The sequence below is a fragment of the Charadrius vociferus genome, unplaced genomic scaffold, assembly GCF_000708025.1.
Source record: "Charadrius vociferus isolate BGI_N301 unplaced genomic scaffold, ASM70802v2 scaffold883, whole genome shotgun sequence".
Classification (NCBI taxonomy): Eukaryota; Metazoa; Chordata; class Aves; order Charadriiformes; family Charadriidae; genus Charadrius; species Charadrius vociferus.
Window position 1 is genome coordinate 606,957 of NW_009647740.1, and position 18,572 is coordinate 625,528.

Below are 18,572 nucleotides of genomic sequence, written 5' to 3' on the forward strand. Positions count from 1 at the left end.
CAGGGAGCTCTCTAGGAAATGGTGTCCAGGGAGATGTAGAGCTGAACTTAGGCCATTTAGGGCGAGAACTGGAGTTTCTTTCCCAGGGGAACCTCCAATTATCTTACCGGACAAGCGAGCTCAGCTTACTGATCCTGAGCCACGCAGCAAATCTACAAGGTTTAACGACCGGTTCAATCTGTGTCTGTTCATGAAGCTGCTCCTATCCATAATCTTGTCCCGGGAAAGCTTGGGAGAGACAGATAATAAAAAGCGGTGGTATTTCTCTTAGCATCATTACCAGAAATAGGAACCTTTTTTTTCTCAAATGTGTAAATATTAAAAAAAAGAACATTAGAAAAGAGCCACATTTTTAATTTTTTCAAAAGAAAACAACCAAATGAAATACATCTTCATTCCATAAATAATATTAGCAGCAAACCCTCCCATCATTCTAGGTGGTAAAAGGTTTACAGCACAAGAAGTAATATATACTGTAAACACTGTCTGATCATCTGTAAGCCTCTTCCTTAATGGGTCGATACAGTCTTTGCCTCTTCACCTGCTTACATGCCCTAGTGAACTAGAGTGAGAAGAGGCAATAACTGTTCTCCAAAAGCCAATGTTTGATTTGCTGTAGTGGGGTAATTAATTGCTTTGTCTGCAAATGCTGATTTCACTGGCTTTTTTTTTTTTTAAAAAAAAAAAAAAACAAAGCTTTTTTTTTTTCCCAAGAAGGAAACCTGAGCATTGACAAACCACATCCTTCAGTTAGTCTTAAAAAGCAAAATACATCAACTGCCACCACCATTTTTCGTTTGTTTTTCTTATTGTCATGGCTTTGGCAGTTAAGGACAGATGGCTTACAGGTCCCTGCAGTCACTCAACTACACTTCTGGCTTGTGGCTCTTTACTCAAAGGGCTATGCAAGGTGTGTCATGTATCCCGGCACTGGATGGATTAATCTGAGTGATTGGGAAAAGAAGTATGCACAGTGTGTGTGAAAAAATCTCCTTTCCTCACATTTCCTTCTTAGCAACTCTTCACTTGTACGTGCGTGATCCGTTCTCATTGTGTTTTGCCGACAGTTTATTAAGCGGTAGTAGTGTGCAGACCAAAACAGAAGGAAAACTCCTATTTGACATACACTGGTGACTGGGGAAACAAGGAAGAGGTTGGTTTTTTCTCCTTCCCCAGTTTTAACATCCATGAAAATTCCCCTCTCTCTTTTCTTCATTTGTGTCCAGAGAGGGCATCACCTGTTGAGTAGACTCCATTGTTAATCCTACAGTCTTCAGTCCTCATAGAGTCTATTAGTTCCTCCTCTGAATCCTCCTCCTCTTCCTCCTCTGGGGCTGACAGGCTGGATGTGGGGCCTTTACATATTTTTAAATGGCGAGTGAGGTGGTATTTGGTTAGATAAGCCTTGGAGCATTTTTCACAGACGTAGTCCCTCTTTCCTTCATGTGAATTGAGATGCTTCTTCAGGTGATTTGTCCTCAGAAACAGCTTGTCACACTTGGGGCACTTGATCTGCCGTTCTCTGCAAGACATGAAAAAGTGATCATTTGCTCCTGCTGCAAGGCAGCTGATACTGTATTAAATAGTGGGGTGGTGGTGACAGGAGGGGTGAAAGGGTCCGTCTTACTCCTAAATCTTACTTTCAATATACTTGAAGGAGAAGCTGACCAGAAATAACAGCACTACTGCAGCACTGAAGTGTAAATACTGCTTGGTTTTCTCTCACACAGTACATCATACACAAAGCCCCTCTTCTCTGCTCCTCCCCCAACATCACTGGCAAAAGTCGGGCTTTTTGAATTAACTGCTAGTTTGTAACCAGCTGTTTTTCTTTCCTGATGATAAATTAAAGGAGAAAGAATTCTACAAGGGTTTTGTTTGTTTATTTTTTGAGTAAGACCAAATGCTGGTTAAGCTCCATGTTTTGGTAAGGGCAGAGATGTTGCCATGGTGGAAAGGTTGGTCTCCCTCCTTCCCACCCTACATAAACGGGGGGGACAGAACAACTCAAAAAAGAAACCAGAACTGCTGACTGTTAACAACCCTCAGTCTATAAATGCTAAGCAGAGGCTTACCAGACTGCAACAGTCAAATTCTGTAGCTGACTGTGCAAAACACCTCCCAGCAGTAGCGCTCCTGGCTCTAGCTCTAAGAACAAGCAGCAAAGCAAGTTTGTCTGCCTTCTCTTGCTCATGCTAGCTGTGGTACGCTGTCTCCTAGGCAGCAGGACAGAGAAGCAGTGATCGATTCCAAGTGAGTACAAGAACCAGATGCTGAAAACAAAATAAGCAGAGGGACTAGCTTTGGGCAAAGCAGCCTTTAAGGGAAGATCATGGATTGGGAGTAACTGAACAGGATGGATAGGTTCTCACAGCAAAAGCTCTCACCTGGCAGAAAGCTGAGGGGCTGGGAGAAACCTGTAGGTAACTGCAGGAGGACCTGGGGGTGGGGATCTGCCCTGACCATGGGCATCTCCCTGCAGGAGGAGCAGGAGAACAAGTGCATGAATTGGACGCGGAGGCAGGTAAGGGCTGGGAATGGCTGCACCCCACCCCAGCTGCAAGCAGAGAGGGAGACTTCACCAGCGAGCCACTCAGTGAGAACAGCAGTGAGGAGTTTCTGATTTTTCATAGTCATGTTGGGATGTGGAAACAGTTCTCAGTAGAGAACTATGTGTAAATCAACTAACCCCCCTCTCTCTTCAAAATGATGAGCACTCCAGAATGCCATTTCACAAGACAAGGTGCATGCCTGGAATCTACTGTGTCATTAAAATATTGCAAACACTAGAATAGGACAACTTTAGCCAGTAACAAGGAATTTGTCCAAACTGACTTCTCTGTCATTTTAGAGGATGAACCTATACTCCCCTGGCCAAAGTATTTGCAAAGTGGAGACTCCCTCTTGGGCTGTTCAGCTTCATTATTTATTGCACTGGCCAGTCCAACCCATCCTGCGACATCACTTACTGCGTGTGAGTGAGTACGTGCTGCTTGAGGTCCTGCCTCCGCATGAATAGCTTTTCACAGTAATCGCACTTCAGATTCTTCTCCCCGGTGTGGATGACCATGTGCGATTCCAGGTGAGCCTTCTGGGTGAACGATTTGTCACAGAGGGTACAGCGATAATTCTTCTGACCTAGGATTACATACATACACCCACAAATTGACTGTCAGTGGCCCAAGAAATAGAGTAAGCAAACAAGCCTGAGCGCTTCTGAAAAATAAAATCCTGCCCTGAAGAAAGGCAGATTCTTTGTGAACAGAACCTTTTTCCTGCTGCAGTTCCTTCAAACTCAGCATAAAGGCCTACCTAGTTACAGTCTAGATTTAGCTGTGCAAAAACCAGGCATCTGACTTCATTTAATCATTCCCAAAGCTTTTCACCCCCCACCCTGTGCCCCCAAGCAAAAAAACCCACTTCATGCTACTGTTGCAAACCACTGAGCCCGTCATGTCATGCACGGTTCTGCACTTTGTCCTCCTAAACACCATCCGTTCCTCCAGTGCTTGTGGTCAGTCAGCCCTTCCTGCAAGATAGACTTTCTGCTTCTTGTCTATATCAGCTGTACCTCCCGGTTCTGCATATCAAAACATCACCTGTAGACTTGTAAATTTTCCAGCAAAGAGATTCAGGCAAACACTTACCAAGACTAGGCTTATCCAAAATGGATTCTTGAGTAAAAATAACGGTAGCTTCCTTTTAAATAGTAACTGTGGTAGCCATCTAGTTACTGTATATTAGTACATACCCATCTCTACCAATTTCCCACAGGAACTTTATCTGATGCCTCACCGGAGCCCAACCGCATTTGATGCACTGCATTGCCTTTGTCTAGAAAAACAAGCTCTCTTATGTAACAAATACACAGGTACAAAGCTCACTGCCTCTTTGGTAACTTCTATGTTTTATCCCATTTTTCCACTTATCTGTAGTTCTTCCATTATTCTTTGCCAGAAATAGTTCGAAACCCCTGCACACTACTGAATTCAGACTAAGTTTGAATACCACTTGAATCCCTATCCCACTGAGTACCCTGGGGTCATGTATATCACATTTGTACCTCATCAGTTTATTAAAACTTCTCACTCCTGAGTGCACAGCTTCCCATGCTTGACTCAAGTGCACTGAACTCCCAGTTTTATTCCCTTTCCAGCTCTGTGATTTGCATTCTGTGATTCCCAACAGCTATTTCAACCTTACTGAAAAAAAAAGAGGCAAAAATATCCACACTGTCTATTGCTGTCCTGTACTCGACCTTCACTCTCTTCCCTATCCTCAGGCTGTGCTAAAATCGTGCCTTTTTGTATTTCCTCTCTTCTTACATAGCTGAAAAATCTTTCACTATTTTGTTTTCCTCTTTTGGTGCTCATTCACTGATCTGCTGGCAATTCTCTCTTTATCCCCAAAGCTTCTAGTGGTACCCAAATGCCCACAGAAGTCAACAGCATGTTCAGACTTAAGTTTTGGTGAGTGACAGAGCTGAGCCTTAGACACATCAGTCTGACCTCATAGTCCCCAATTTCAGTCTTGCGCCATTTCCTTAAGATGAAAGACAATTCAAGTAGGAAAGAGGGGAAGAATCTCAGCCCCATGTTTAAGTGGACAACTGTTCACATTACAAGCTCTCAAACCCAGTTGGCTTCTTCTCACGATCAGAAGGGAACCCTTGTTTTATCATATCTGCCAGCACTGGACCTGCTGTGTGGGAACAAAGGGTTTCTGTCTCCCAGACGAAGGCCGACACTTCTTCCCAACTGTAATCAACTTCAACTCATCAAATCCCTCAGACATGGCGCAATCAGCCAGAGCATAGGTCTACATACTGTTCTATAAGCACCCACACCACTGAACCCAGCGCAGTCCTATCCCACGCCAGCCAGCACTCTCGCAGGCAGTGCCCAGGCATTAGTTGGGGTCAGCATGGACTAGAGATCATTCCCACAGGCAGTCAGGATGCTGCCATTCTTGGAAAGGCAGGTCGAGGGAGGTGATTCTCCTCCTCTACTCTGCTCTGGTGGAGACCCCACCGGGAATACTGTGCCCAGCTCTGGGGGTCCCCGTACAAGAAAGGCATGGACCTCTTAAAGCAGGTCCAGAGGAGGGCCTTGAAAACAATCAGAGGGCTGCAGCACCTCTCCTATGAAGAAAGGCGGAAAGAGTTGGGGTTGTTCAGCCTGGAGAAGAGATGGCTCCAGGGAGACCTTATTGCAGCCTTTCAGTACTTAAAGGGGGCTTATAAGAAAGATGGAGAGAGACTTTTTACTAAGACCTGTAGCAACATGAGAAGGGGCAACGGGTTTAAACTGAAGGAGGATAGACTTAGATTGGACATTAAGAAGGCTTTTTTTTTTTTTTTTACAATGAGGGTGGCGAGACACTGACCAGGTTGCCCAGAGAAGCTGTAGATGCCCCACCATTGGAAGTGTTCAAGGTCAGGTTGGATGGGGCTTTGAGTGACCCGATCTAGTGAAAGATGCAGGGGGGTTGGACTAGATGACTTTTGAAGGTCCCTTCCAACCCAGAACATTCTATGATTCTATGTTTCTAAGATTTATGGACACAAGCTATGCCCTGCCAACTGGCCAAGGGATCAGAGAGAACAGGTCCTACGCCAATGCTTTACCAGCACAGGCATAAGTGTGCTAGTAAAAGTCCCCAACCCTTACCTGTGTGTATCTTGAGGTGTGTCCGTAAGTTGCTAGGATCACTGAAAGCTTTGCTACAGAAATCGCACTTGTGCGGCTTCATGCCCATGTGCCCCATGAAGTGGACGTGGAGCTTGGAAGGGGAAATGAAAGCCTGGGGGCACATGGAGCACTTCCACTTCCTTTCCTTGCCGTGGCCTGGCCCATGGCTGCTGCTGTGCCCCTGGCTGGGGAGGTGGTTGTGCATATGGCTGCTCAAATGGGCCTTGAAGTCCGCATAGGAAGCACATTCCTTTCCACAGTGGCAGATGTGCACGTCCGGATGTTCGGGGACACCTTTGGGCACAAAAGCATCACTTTTAATGAGGCGCAGCAAAACCTAACAGAGCGTGAGCACGATTCATGTTAACATTTTGTGTGTGGTAGCAAAGCCAGCTGCAGAGATTTTCACCCCTGTTCCTTTCAGCTCCAGTGCTTGCTTTTCAGCTCTTTTGGGTAGGCCAGTTCAAACCTTTTGGGGGGCCAAACTTTGGAATGGTTCTGAGCACAGCTCCACCAAACCTAAACTATCACAACCAAAGGTGTGAGAGGATAGGAACATCTTCAGCTAGCAAAACTCCCTTAGCACCAGATGATGAACGGAAGAAAACCAACCCTTTTTCTTTGAATCTGCAATCTTTTACTCCTGATCAGTGGAATTAAATAGTGAAATGTTTCTTTTAAGTGATGGTACTCCTGTAGTCATGAAATAGAAAAGGAAACTATGATGTGCAGCCCTGGGGACTGAGAAGGAACATAATGGACTCACAAGTCACAGTACCCAGAGATGGCACTAAAAGGAAATTCAAGCTGAGTATGCCCCACAAAGCCAACAAAGATGAGCGCTTACTTACCAAGCTGTCGTGCATAGTCCCGACTGTAATAAAAGAGAAGCTCCTGTTCAGGTGGGATGTCCCGAGAGGTGCAAAAGTAAATTTTTCCATCGTGAGGATAAGCTACCAGATTCTGCTCTTCCCGGTTCCTATAGCAATAACAAGAGTTATGAAGAAAAACCCTCCAGAAATAATGATTTTTTGGGAGAGAGGAAAAAAAAAAAAAAGGAAATCCCTATAAATAGATAATGAGAGAACCTCAGTGCTTGTCAGTAAATTATAAAAACTTTCATGTCTGTCACTTTTGTCCTTCTTCATTAAAGGAAAGTAAAGGAAAACTGGGCCTTGAGAGCCAATCTGCTCCACCAAATGATACGTTTTTCACACCACTGCAACATTTTGCTGAGAAAATTATTAATAGACATTCAAGTGGGCTGAGAGAAGAGTTTATGACCTCCTAAGACACTACAAAAATACATGTAATTTTCATGTTAACCCCCTCAAGAAACAGAGAACATATGTGGGAGAAATAAATATAAATAAAGTATTAAAGCAAAATTATCTTCAAAAATAACTCTTGAAAAGCATTTCCAAGATGGGACAATTCATCTTCTGAAGCTGCATCTCACATACGGTTGTTCCCAGTATCTGAAACCAGCAAAACCTCTTCCCCACTGCAGTCAGAGATCAAGCATTAATTTCTTGACTCCTGCATATGGGAGCAACAAAATGATTTGCAAGGGAAACCTACTTTGTGTCATAGAGCCATAGAAAAGGTTCAGCCTTCTCAGCGGACCACGCATGGAGCAATACTGAAGCCAGTCTGGATAGTTTTCATTGCAGGCTCCAGAAAGACTGAAAAGGATAGCTCTTCTGAGCTGTAAGAGCTTGGAACTTGGCCAAAAGAACCCAAGGACACTTTGATAATAAAATATTAAAATCAAGAAGACAATCAATGCCATCTTCACAGATGTATCCAGAAGGAATGGGACAGAGGGAAGGCAGTAACAAGCTAATACACAGTAAGCTAATATAAAAAGAACCTGGTTTAAAGCTTTAGAACAAGGGAAACAAAGTACGTGGGCAGGTTTGGGGCTGTTTCACTACAGCATGTATACTGTTTTTTCCGTAACATTCTCCGCTGAGTGCTCTCTTTCATTCTCCCAACCAGTCCAAGACGCCCTGGTAACTCCCGAAGGTCCCTTGATCCAAGCCCATTACCCATCTGAGCGGTCAGTGCAGCAGCGCACATTCTCCAGCACAGCCTCCTACGAGCCTGCAGCTCAGACTCCAAGCTACTTAGCACAGTACAGGTGGTTCTCACCTGGCTTTGCGTACAAACATCATCCAGTTACATTCATTTTCATCCGTTGCAACAATGCAGAACTCCAGGACACCATTGTGATAGATCTGCCAGGAAAAACAAATGCAATCTTAGGACAAAACACAGCAACAAATGTAGTGAAAGTCAGCTTCTTTCTTTAGGAGGGGATATGTTTACCTAGAACAAGCCAGGAGGTCTCCATTGCCATTGCCAAGACCACAGCCCTGTTCTTCCTCATTACTTTCCCCTTCACACAGGAATCTTGACCTCTCTGCTACCCAGGAGGCCAGAAAAACCGTTTATCAGCATCTTTCCCACACACCACTTTTAGCTCCCAGCAGAAATAGATTTGGCTGCTTTTCTTACAAGCCAAGTCTTGTGAATAATAATATCTGGGCAAACAGTACATGTTGTATTTATATAGATTAATTTTACTTTCTCAACATGAAATTGTGTAAAAAAGAAAGCTTTAATGCAGCTTTCTTGCAACAAATTCATCACCTGGGGGAACTTTCAATAAACAATGATACAAAACAAACAAACAATTGCTGCCTAGTAATTCATATACAATCTCTGCAGCAACTCCACACAAATACTGGAAACCACATACAACCCTTTAAAAGAAAAGGCATTAAAGAAGTTTGTTGTACTTCAGGATTAATTACCAGCATATTACATGGTACGCAGCTCTGCTATGCTGATATTAAGTATTAAACAATCAAACTGCATTAATTCCATCTTTTGGCAAGGATGATAAATGTTAAAGCTGCTGTGTCATGTTGTGGCTTTCAGCAGATAAAGGCGGGTCTGCAGACTCTGAGAGCCAGAACATCCACTGACCTTCCAGATGTGACTAGCTGCTTTGTCTGTCCAGTCAGCCACCTCCAGAGAATGGCTCTGCTGCCCGATCAAAGGTCCAAAACAAGTCCTCACAGGAATGGTTTCTCGTGTCCATACACCTATCAGTAGAAGACCAAAATCTGCAGAAATCAATTATTTAAACAACTAATCATGCGTAACAAAGAGGTGGGAGGTTTACGAGATAACGGTCCGAGTGTAATATCTAGGCAAAAGATCATCAAAGCTTCTACGTCACATACAAAACACACCTAAGGCAGAGACAAGAACCACCACCACCACATGACACTATTGGGAGCCGCTTTTTTTTAATTACAAATATTTATTTCGTTTGTTGAAAGCAAGTAATTTACTTTTTAGTAAGCTACAAAACTAAGATCCTAGCCACTTGTACCAATTAAAGTTTTCATGGCACTTTCTGCAGAAGCAGAAAATACTAGTTTCAGTAACTATATTTCGCCTACCTAATCCCCAGGAATTTCCAGAATTGTTGCTGGGCATTGTTAAGCAGCTTCTGCATTTCTCCCAGAGGCAGCTGTATTTCTGTCATGGGCAGAGGGATTCCTGCATGTATATTATTTATTATTAAACATTCATATATATATATATATAGAGGTCTACATGAATACACTGAATAGCCTTTAGGAATAAACTGGAAACTAGTGCAGCTTGAAAAGAACAGATGTAATCTACTCTCAACAAGCAGCATTGCTAAGCAAGCCAATAATCACATTCTTCTCTAGCCTTCAGATCCTTAGGGTATTGCACTGTACTCTTCGATTTCCAGGTGACAATGGCGTGAAATACAGTAACAAGGTCCACATCCAATGACAAGGTCACAGTCTACATGCCAAATGTAAATGGGAGGGGGGGAAAGAAAAAAAAAAAGAAAAAAAAAAAAGAGGTACTCGTGATTAATTCTCTCATGAGACTATCCAGAAGACCCACAGGTAGCAAACCAAACCGATGAACAAGCAGACAGAAATCTTCTCTATTATTTCTAATTGTTACCTTCCCTGAAAATCCAAATGCTGTAATGTTCCTTTATCAAACCCGTGCATGGGCTGTTTAGCACACAATAAAAATAAACACCATACCTTGCTTGTGATTGACCTTATCAAGTAAAATAAACACCATACCTTGCTTGTGATTGACCTTATCAAGTGTTTCAGTAACGCTCTGTGACAGCACCCCTAGAGCCTAGCTGAAGTCTAAGCAGTAACCAGATGACAAGAAGCTCTTGCACAATGTAAGTCAGGATGATTACAGAAGAGGGAACCACCTCTCTATTGCAGTGTTTCTTTCCCACATTAAATTCCCTATAGTTTTTAATTTCAAGCAATGAGAGTATTTTAAACTGCTGCATAGAAATATATTGGAATCTGATTCTTACCCGCTTCAGCTCCCATGATAGACTGCCGGAGGACAAGCTGCTTAGGGAGAGAAAGCCTGGCTCGGCTCTCTATTGGGGTGTCAGGGACAAAGGTGACGGGCCCGTGATCTGGACAGTCCGATGGATACGCCTTGTCGCACAGTGTGCACCCTGCAGAGAGAAGAAGGGACAACAGGGGTTAAAAAGTTGCAACAGCCCACATGGTGCAATCTGTTCCATACCAATATATCTCTGCTCACTTCCTGGCAAAGGCTGCTTCTATCTGATTTAACCCACCCGCCTTACTAACTTTCACTCAGGAGAATATGAACCATACAGTCATATTGGCACCAACGTACATGTCACTGTTCCTATCCAATTCAGGTCAAATATGACAAACTCCATCTGCCTCCCTGATGGTAACTTAATCATTTAGACTCTAGGCTATCCCTACAAGGCCATCCAGCAATGGGACAGAGTCCACTCCTCATCAAAACTACTGCAAAACTGATGGTAGTCTCTCCAGAGCTGGCAGTAATGCTAATGATGGAAGAACCATTTTCTCTCTGATCACAGGTGAAATGACCCTTATTGGCAGAAAAATCCAAGCCATAACAAACCAAACACTTTCTAACTGGTTATGGTTTTGGAATTTACCAGGAACATAAGAGTCTTCTTGCATGTACAACCTCAAGGATATTCATGTAAAGGAACAGTAAGGTCTTCTTTATAATTTTTTTTCTAATTTGAACCCACAAATCCCCTTATCCCCATTTAAATTCAGACAGTGTGCAAATCTTCATGGCAGCAAAAAACTGACCTCACTGCTGCTTTTGAAGGACCCACTTCAATAAACTCATAAAGTACACCTCTATGGGATGCCACTGAATGCAACAAAAACAAATGCCCAAGAAGAATCAGTAGCATCACTTTCCAAATCTGCCATTCACTAGAAGCACTGCTGAAAAATAAACCACTTAAAGTCTTCAGTCTAATAAAATTGAGGAAAAACTACGTCATTTTACTTTTCTATGAATGGAGCAACCCACACCTCCTCAGCAACCACTCTCCTAATAAATCATTCTTCTTTTGAAAAAAAGGTGCTCAGCTAATTAAGCAGAATCTCCCACAAAGACCTTCTTTGGCCTCTTGATGGCCCAACTCCAGTATAAAAGACCTATCACAGAAGTAGTCTTCAGCAGGCATAAACAGCAGCTCCGTTACTATTTGTTTCAAGAGATTTGGGGGACATTTCATACATCAGGGTACCAGAATCTGACCCCATACAAAATACAGTTTAAGCAATTATACAATTACGGGTAGAAAATTATTAGGTAGAGCCTATATAACAATTGCTTCATGTGTACAGATGACACGTAGGAGTACAGCAACGACAACAACCAGACCTAATTAATGAGAAACACTACTTAGAACAGTTGTTTTTAAGTATTGCGTAGCACACACCACTACGGGTCTGTGGACTAGCCCCAAGGAGAGGCAAAGAGAAAGAAAAGCAAGTTCTAGACATGTGACACTACCATTTAGAAAGGTTTAGGGATTCATACATTTTAAAGAAGTTGAAAATAAAAATCCTACATTCTACAGGAAGCGAAATACACCATTTCCTTTCCATTTCTTTCCTTGCCAAAGAATGGGAAAAAAAAATCATCACAGTGATTACTTCTCTGATTTGGGTACCCAGAACTGTAAGCAAAGATAGTAAAAAAACCAGCTACTTAGAGGTTTCACAAATATTTAGGACTGTAGCAAAGGCACACTTTTTTCTTCCTGCTTAGGAACAGTCTAAAAAGTTTTCTGAAAGAGGTACTGATTCCTGCCTTCTCCGTGAGGAAAAACCACCAAGAGGCTCTAAAATAACTCCTCCTCCTTGCTGTTACCTGTCTGGACACAAATAGATGTTTTATTCAGGAGACACTTAAGAACAACAACAAAAAGTTAAAATTTAAACCTTCCCAAATCAAAGATCTATTTTGCAAATCACATGAAAGTACTGGGTATGCAATAGCCATTATAACTTCCTACCAATGGGGAACATCACCTGGGAAACAGCTTAGGACTATTTTAAGTATAGCGACAACAGCTGGCACATAAAATCTCACTTAGGTGAATAAAAGAAGTGATTTCACCATGAGCATGTTGGATATCATAGTATTTTGATCATTATTTGTTCAACATGCAACAGACACTTGTAAGAAGTTGAGTGAATCAACTGTAAATCTCTTCCTTATATGGGTCGTATAGTTATACACCCACCTCATTTTAAGTTATAATTTACCCCACAGAATAAAAGTTTCAATTTAAATGTCTGACTAGACACTTTGCACTAAACTGCACCTCTCCCATTGCTAACCAAGGCACTATTTCTTTCCATTTCTTAAAAAATGTTCGGCAAGCAAAGCTTGTTGTAAGGCTCTGGCAGTTGTAGGGCCAGGTTGCGTGCAAAAGCTGCACTCAGCAGTCCTACCACAACAAGTGAAACTGAATATAAAAGCTGGCCTTGTGCTTCGGTGGTGGGAAGCCAGACGTGCTGCAGGTGGAAGTTCAAGTCTCTGTCCCAGCAAACGAGAACTTCACAGTTCTCAAACACCACTCCTTGAATGATGACAGGATTGAGGGAGTGCAACATCCAGAGCTCCTCTCGTCCTAGGAGATCAACTAACCTCTGGACTGAAGTCCTTGGATAACAATAATTAGAAATATTAAAAACTTCCCTCCCTCTCTGCTCTTTTTTTTCCAGCAGGTCCTGTTGGGAACATTTTCATGATGATTGTTCGTGGTTTACTAAAATTTTTGCAAAATCGCATAACGTCATACTCAACAGCTATACCCACTTGATGAAATGTTTGGCTTGTCGTGGTGTTTGTTGGTTGTTTTTTTTAATGGTGCAAGAAGAGTCATTTGTGATATGACTTTAAAGAACAAACGTCTCATTGCAAAGGATAGGATCAGCATATCCACAAAGGGCAAGAGGTTCATAAAGAAGTCGACTGCCAACCTCAATGCCACATGGGAGATGGATACCAAGCGCTAAAACATCCTATTATGTCTACTTCCAACTAGCAACATTTCAGTGAGGTCAATCTGCCACTGCAGATGTTCCAACTTTTGTGAACTTGTTAAATAACTAAGTTTCTTTCACCAGAAATCTGTATGACTAGCAACAAGAGTCCTGTCATCCCACCAGACAATAGCTACCTAACAAACCCTACCCCAACAAAGCAGGAAATGCCCACTCACATATAGTAAACAAGGTTGCCATGTTCTCCTTGTTCGAATTGGAGTCTTCCATTTGCAGAGAGGATGGTACAAAGGCAAGATTGTCTGCAGACACATCCACGTGACTTGGCCCCATGGCTACTTCCTGATTTATGGAAGACACTGCCACCGGCTCAAGGCTGAGGCCCACTTCATGCAAGGCTACCGAGTCCAGGGAAGCTAGGTTGTGTGAGGTAGAGAGCGCCACACTCACAGAGTTGGTGCTCATGGCCACAGTATGAATGGAGTCATTTAGTGTGCTGTCCGATATTCCTGTCACCCGCCCAGCGATGTGGTCAGGCTCCATGACGACAGGGAGTTCCAAAGTGCTACTGTGAATGGGAATGACACCGCCGTGTCCCACGGCATCCGACGTCAAGTTACTCCCCACCGTGTCTACGGCTAAAGGTTCATGGCTTCGGGAGCCATTCGGGATCTGCGAATGATCCCCGGCTACGTCATCCATCGTAAGCTCCTCTGTCATCCCATCTGTCGAGATGGGGCTGGTTACCCTCGAAACGCTCTCCATAGTGATTGTAGTATCCAGCGCTACCTCATGGCTGTCACTAGGATGCAGATTTTGAGCACCATGCGTGTTCACTGTGCGGGAGTCCATGGAGACAATCCCTGGCTCCAGCCCCACGGTTCCACTGGGCTGGTAGGGATCTAGGGCTGAGGGATTGCTGGAGACTGACAATGCCGGATTGCTATCCACATTTATAGTGTTGGGATGGATGTACTGAGGTGGAGGTCTGTCAGCCAAGTAAGATAAGATACCTGAAAGAATGAGAGGGGGCATGAGAAAAAGAGTGAGATGACATCAGTTTTCAAATCTTGAACAAACACATCCCATCATCACAGCATAGTACATTAAGACGTAGATCCCTGAAGACATGCTCTTTACATTATACCCAATTAAAACCCACTAATTCTAAAACATGGCTCACAAACATATGTCCACCCAACACTCTTGTCAGAGCATCATTTGACAACAAATACAGAGCTTTCATCCAACAGAGCATATCTCTAGTAATTTGTCAAACTCTGAACAGCCATATTTCTGGCAGCATCTAACCTAAGCTCCTCAGTACAGAGACTGAATCAGAAAGAGGTTCTTCAAATTTTAGGCATAATTTTTCATTCTCAAGAAATAGCTCACAAAGGACAAAGGACCACTAGTGGAATCTAACATTTGATAATCCCTCGTTCATCTTTGCTAGAAGTAGAAACAGTTTTCCAGGATACACCCTTTTTGGTTCGGTATTTTAGTTTTAGCCATGACTACTTCCTTCCTCTAAGTCTAAGTGACACAACTGACCATCTCTGAGATCATCAACTGTAATTCTGAAGGACCAACATAAAGTCTCTCAAAGGTATCGTGATTCATCTGCTCTCCTTCCTTAGATGAAAAGTACGTTGCTTCTCCTAACACAACAACCCAGTTAAATTTCAATCAGAAACGCTAACATCTTTTCTAGTAGTTCTGGAAAGATCCTCAATTTTAAACAACCTTGGAACTTAAGATACAAAGAAACACTAACCTGTATGTACATAATACCAACCTCTCATTAGACAAAAAAAAAAAAAAATTTTGGAGGAAATACATCAGCACATTCAAGTAAACAGTACTTCCAGCAGAGACAGAGACAGATTTTGCAGATTCTGCAAGATCTGAGTCAGCACGTTTCTTTTTGGCCTTGAACCCTGTGAGCCATTTGTTCTGTAAAAGTTTTCCATTCAAACACTTCCATTATTACAAGCATGCAAGCATGGATAGTCTTTCTGCAGCATAACCCCACTAAAAATGGCTAAGCCAAGAAACGGACAGTTTAATTTAATCAGCTCTATCAAATATTTATGCATGCTATGCTGCCCTGTGGCTTGAACAAGGAGGATCCTTGAAGGCAGTAAGATGACTGACGTAAAAGTCCTATGAAACATCAGGCTAAACATTAAGCACACAAGAAAGAAAAAATACATTTCTGCATAAATTGTTCCAGCTCAGAAGAATGGCAAATACCTTCCGTTCTCAAATGCACTGTCTCCTCCTCTACTCTATGCCCACAAAATGGACAAGGATGCCCACCAAATGGACAGGGATGTAATGCAGTAGGAAAGGTTCCTCCTAAGTGGCTGGCAAGTTCAGCCACTAGTCATCAGGTAGTTGATGAGATCTGGGGTGCTATGTTTCTTTTCCTAACCTAGGCTGAACCACCAACACTCACTGCGTGACCTTCAAGAAGTTTATCTACCCCCTTCCACACTGTCAATCTTAGCTACAAAACAAAACAAGGACTACATTTATCGAATTTTCATGTCTTCATACACTAACATGTAAAATTCTACATTCATATTCTAAAACACATGCAAGAGAGGAATCAAGACAGAAATCAGTATGTTAGGCCTTTGGGAACAAAAGCTAAGAAAAACCTACGCCATGGGCTAAAGGGGTGGAAAAGAGTCCAAACTCTTCAGCTGATGGCTTGCTCTTTTTGAGCTTTGAACTACTGTAACCTACCATCACACACATATCAAGTACTGCTTCAGACTACAAGAAGAAAAAAAAAGCAGCAGTTTTCAAACTAAAGCAATTTGAAATAGAAACCAGACATGCTTTCTTTTCTGTTAATCTTAAAAACAAAGCAGCAGGAGCAGTGACCAGAGGCTCAGTGTACGTAGAAAATATCCTGCAATTCTCTTCATATACATTCATAGAAACAAAGACCTGAAAATAAAGGCATGTAAATGACACAACAGACTCCAGATAAACTCCAGGAATTTACAGCTCTGCCTTTTAGTCAGTCTTGCCTGCTTCAGGGTAGAAACAGGTGGCTCTTAATTTCTCTCTCTGTTCCCATCCATCAGCGCCAGACCACTTACCAGGTAGAATGTGTCTGAAATAGCTGCTCTCCAGGTGAGGGTATGGTGGCGGAGGTAGGGTGTAGTTTCTCTCTGGTATACCACACATCACGCCTCGATCCCCAATACCCATTGGGAGCATCAGAGACAGAGCAGAGGGCAAGGAACTCAAGGAGGGGCCCAAGTTTGGAATTGCAACAGGCAAGCCTGCAAAAGAAAATGTCCATTTAAATGCAATGGAACTACTTGAGGTTATGAACACACAAGCTAACAAAGAGGTTACTAATTCCTAGGGAGCTCCCTATGGAAGTACAGTATGGTACTGTCAAAGCAAGGTGGCAACCTTCAAAGAAAGGATCACAGTTATCACAGTACTGAGAGGCATGCCTGAATGTGGCTAGATCTTTTTTGGATACATCCTGTAGGGCCTGCTTCTACTTTACAACTGTAATGTACTTTTGTTTGTGCAGCCCCCTGAAAAAAAAAAAAAAAAGAACTAGGAAAACAGTTTTGCTTTACAGGTGAAAAATCATTATTTTCACCTGAGTGGAGACAGATTTGCAGCTACAGTTCATATTTCAAAGGATTCTGCCACCACACACAATGCAAACCATTCCATTAGAACAAAATGAGACTCCCATTAAGGCATAAGCCTGGTAAGCACACATCCCTTTTGCTTTGCCCACATAAGCAATGGTTTACGGTCTACTCTTCCCCAATTCTACATCACCTCATTACCTGCTAAAGACATGACTTGCTCTCAGAGCAAGCACTGCTGCTACCTGGTTATGAACATTCCTGTGACAGTAAAACAGAGCATGAGCTGCAATACCCTTTGTGGAAGCTTTCCCCATTACCTGGTGCTGGTATAGTGTTGTGAGTGGGTGACGCTGCCAATCCCAAGTGACTCCCCGAGACTGGCAGGGCATTGCTCACGGAGGATGAGGTCAGCTGGTCCATCCCTACAGGACTCAAGTTCATTTCATTCATTCTGGAGAGCAGGGAACAGAGAGGGGAGAGGAAAACAAAAGAGAAACAGAAGCAAGAGCATTCCTGATTACTGACTGTCCTGTGGTAAGGAAGGGCTGAGCAAACAAACTCAAAATCAGATATTGACATGTAAAAACTCTGCCTTAGAAAGCTAAGCATAAAGCACATCAACCACTCACACTGTGGTCACATCATGATCAATACATACTGATCATATTTGATATCAATAACCAGCATTTCAAAGCCAGTTCAAAAAGACAAATCAGACCATAGCTTTTTCCTTGCCATCCAGAAAACAAAGTCTCACTCTTTGTAGTCAAAGCCACTGTGATTAAAGTATTGTGAATACAGATCAATCTGCAATCTGAATGTCGCAATTATTCAGACAACAGCATCTGATCCATATTTCATGACTTCTGGACACCACATTCATGCTCAAAAACCAAAGTCAGGGGAGAGAAGGGGATAAGATCACTTAAAACTGGTAATGGACACAAAACGTCTAATTCACCATCAGTTCAAACCAAGCCAATAGTGACAAGAGTCACCTCTGCATAATAGGCATTGTACAGAGTTTTAACAGGCTGCCTCAGTCTCATTCTGCAGACATGGCATGTGCTCCTATGACATTAAAAACTGGCACCGTGGATAACGCCATTTCAAAGCAATCAACCAGTGGCCCTTGAGTGCCTGCGTCTCTCAAGCTACTCCAGTGGGCACACACCACACGAGTGGCTGTAGAGCTGTGGAAACCAGCAGGCTGTCGAACAACCCAAAACCCCAGCCACGGGAGAAACCATCTGTCCTCTGGGGTCTCAAGCTGCGTATGCAGCTCGAACCAGTCCACGGGGATGGGGACGCCAAGGAGACGCGGTCACCTCCCACTTGTCAACAACTCTGCGAGCTCTGCCTGGCCTTAGCTCTGCCCATCTGGGCACTCCTGCCCACACACCAGCTCCCCTCAGCGGTTTGTAGGGCCAGAAAGACCGGTTGCCCCCACAGTGGGCACACCACCAGCAACAAGACCGAAGGGCCTCCACGCTGACCCCAGCCTCCCACATGCCCTTTGCAAGCAGCAGGCCCGAGCTCTGCAGTACCGAGGGAGAGCTGGAGGCTTGGATTGCCACTCCAGCAAGGAAAGGTACCGCTCACCCTGGGAAAAAGGGCTGAACACACCAAACTCACTCAAGTTAACCCAAAGGTCCGAGCCGCACAAATGAAGACGCTGACTTTCATCGTGCTCCTGCCCAGTTCTTGCACCGTGTGCCCCCTTACCCTTGTCAACTGCCCCACCTGCCTCCAGGGACGGCTTTGCAGGGACGGTGCCGAGGGGTCCGGCAACCCGGCGGGACAGGGGATATATCTCCCCCCCC

The 18,572-nt window shown here is 43.5% G+C and overlaps 1 protein-coding gene across 1 annotated transcript; it reads right to left on the reverse strand.

Annotated features, from left to right (window-relative positions):
• Positions 1-798: 798 nt before the first annotated feature.
• Positions 799-17,199, reverse strand: PRDM4 (PR domain containing 4). The gene is made up of 10 exons (XM_009881977.1): positions 17,067-17,199; positions 16,231-16,416; positions 13,333-14,127; positions 10,096-10,245; positions 8,685-8,803; positions 7,845-7,930; positions 6,542-6,669; positions 5,670-5,984; positions 2,970-3,138; positions 799-1,522 (listed from the first exon to the last, which is right to left on the reverse strand). Exons 1-10 carry the CDS (start codon positions 17,197-17,199, stop codon positions 1,213-1,215), a joined length of 2,391 nt encoding a protein of 796 aa, XP_009880279.1. The 3' UTR covers positions 799-1,212.
• Between the last annotated feature and the right edge of the window lie 1,373 nt (positions 17,200-18,572).

What these genes read in the sequence shown, in the direction of transcription:
- PRDM4 (XM_009881977.1), bottom strand. Translation starts at nt 17,199, where the DNA reads ATGAATGAAATGAACTTGAGTCCTGTAGGGATGGACCAGCTGACCTCA. An exon ending in CAACACTATACCAGCACCAG is followed by an intron (nt 16,417 to 17,066) that starts GTAATGGGGAAA and finishes TTTCTTTTGCAG; the next exon opens with GCTTGCCTGTTGCAATTCCA. An exon ending in CAGCTAGTCACATCTGGAAG is followed by an intron (nt 7,931 to 8,684) that starts GTCAGTGGATGT and finishes TTTTCCTGGCAG; the next exon opens with ATCTATCACAATGGTGTCCT.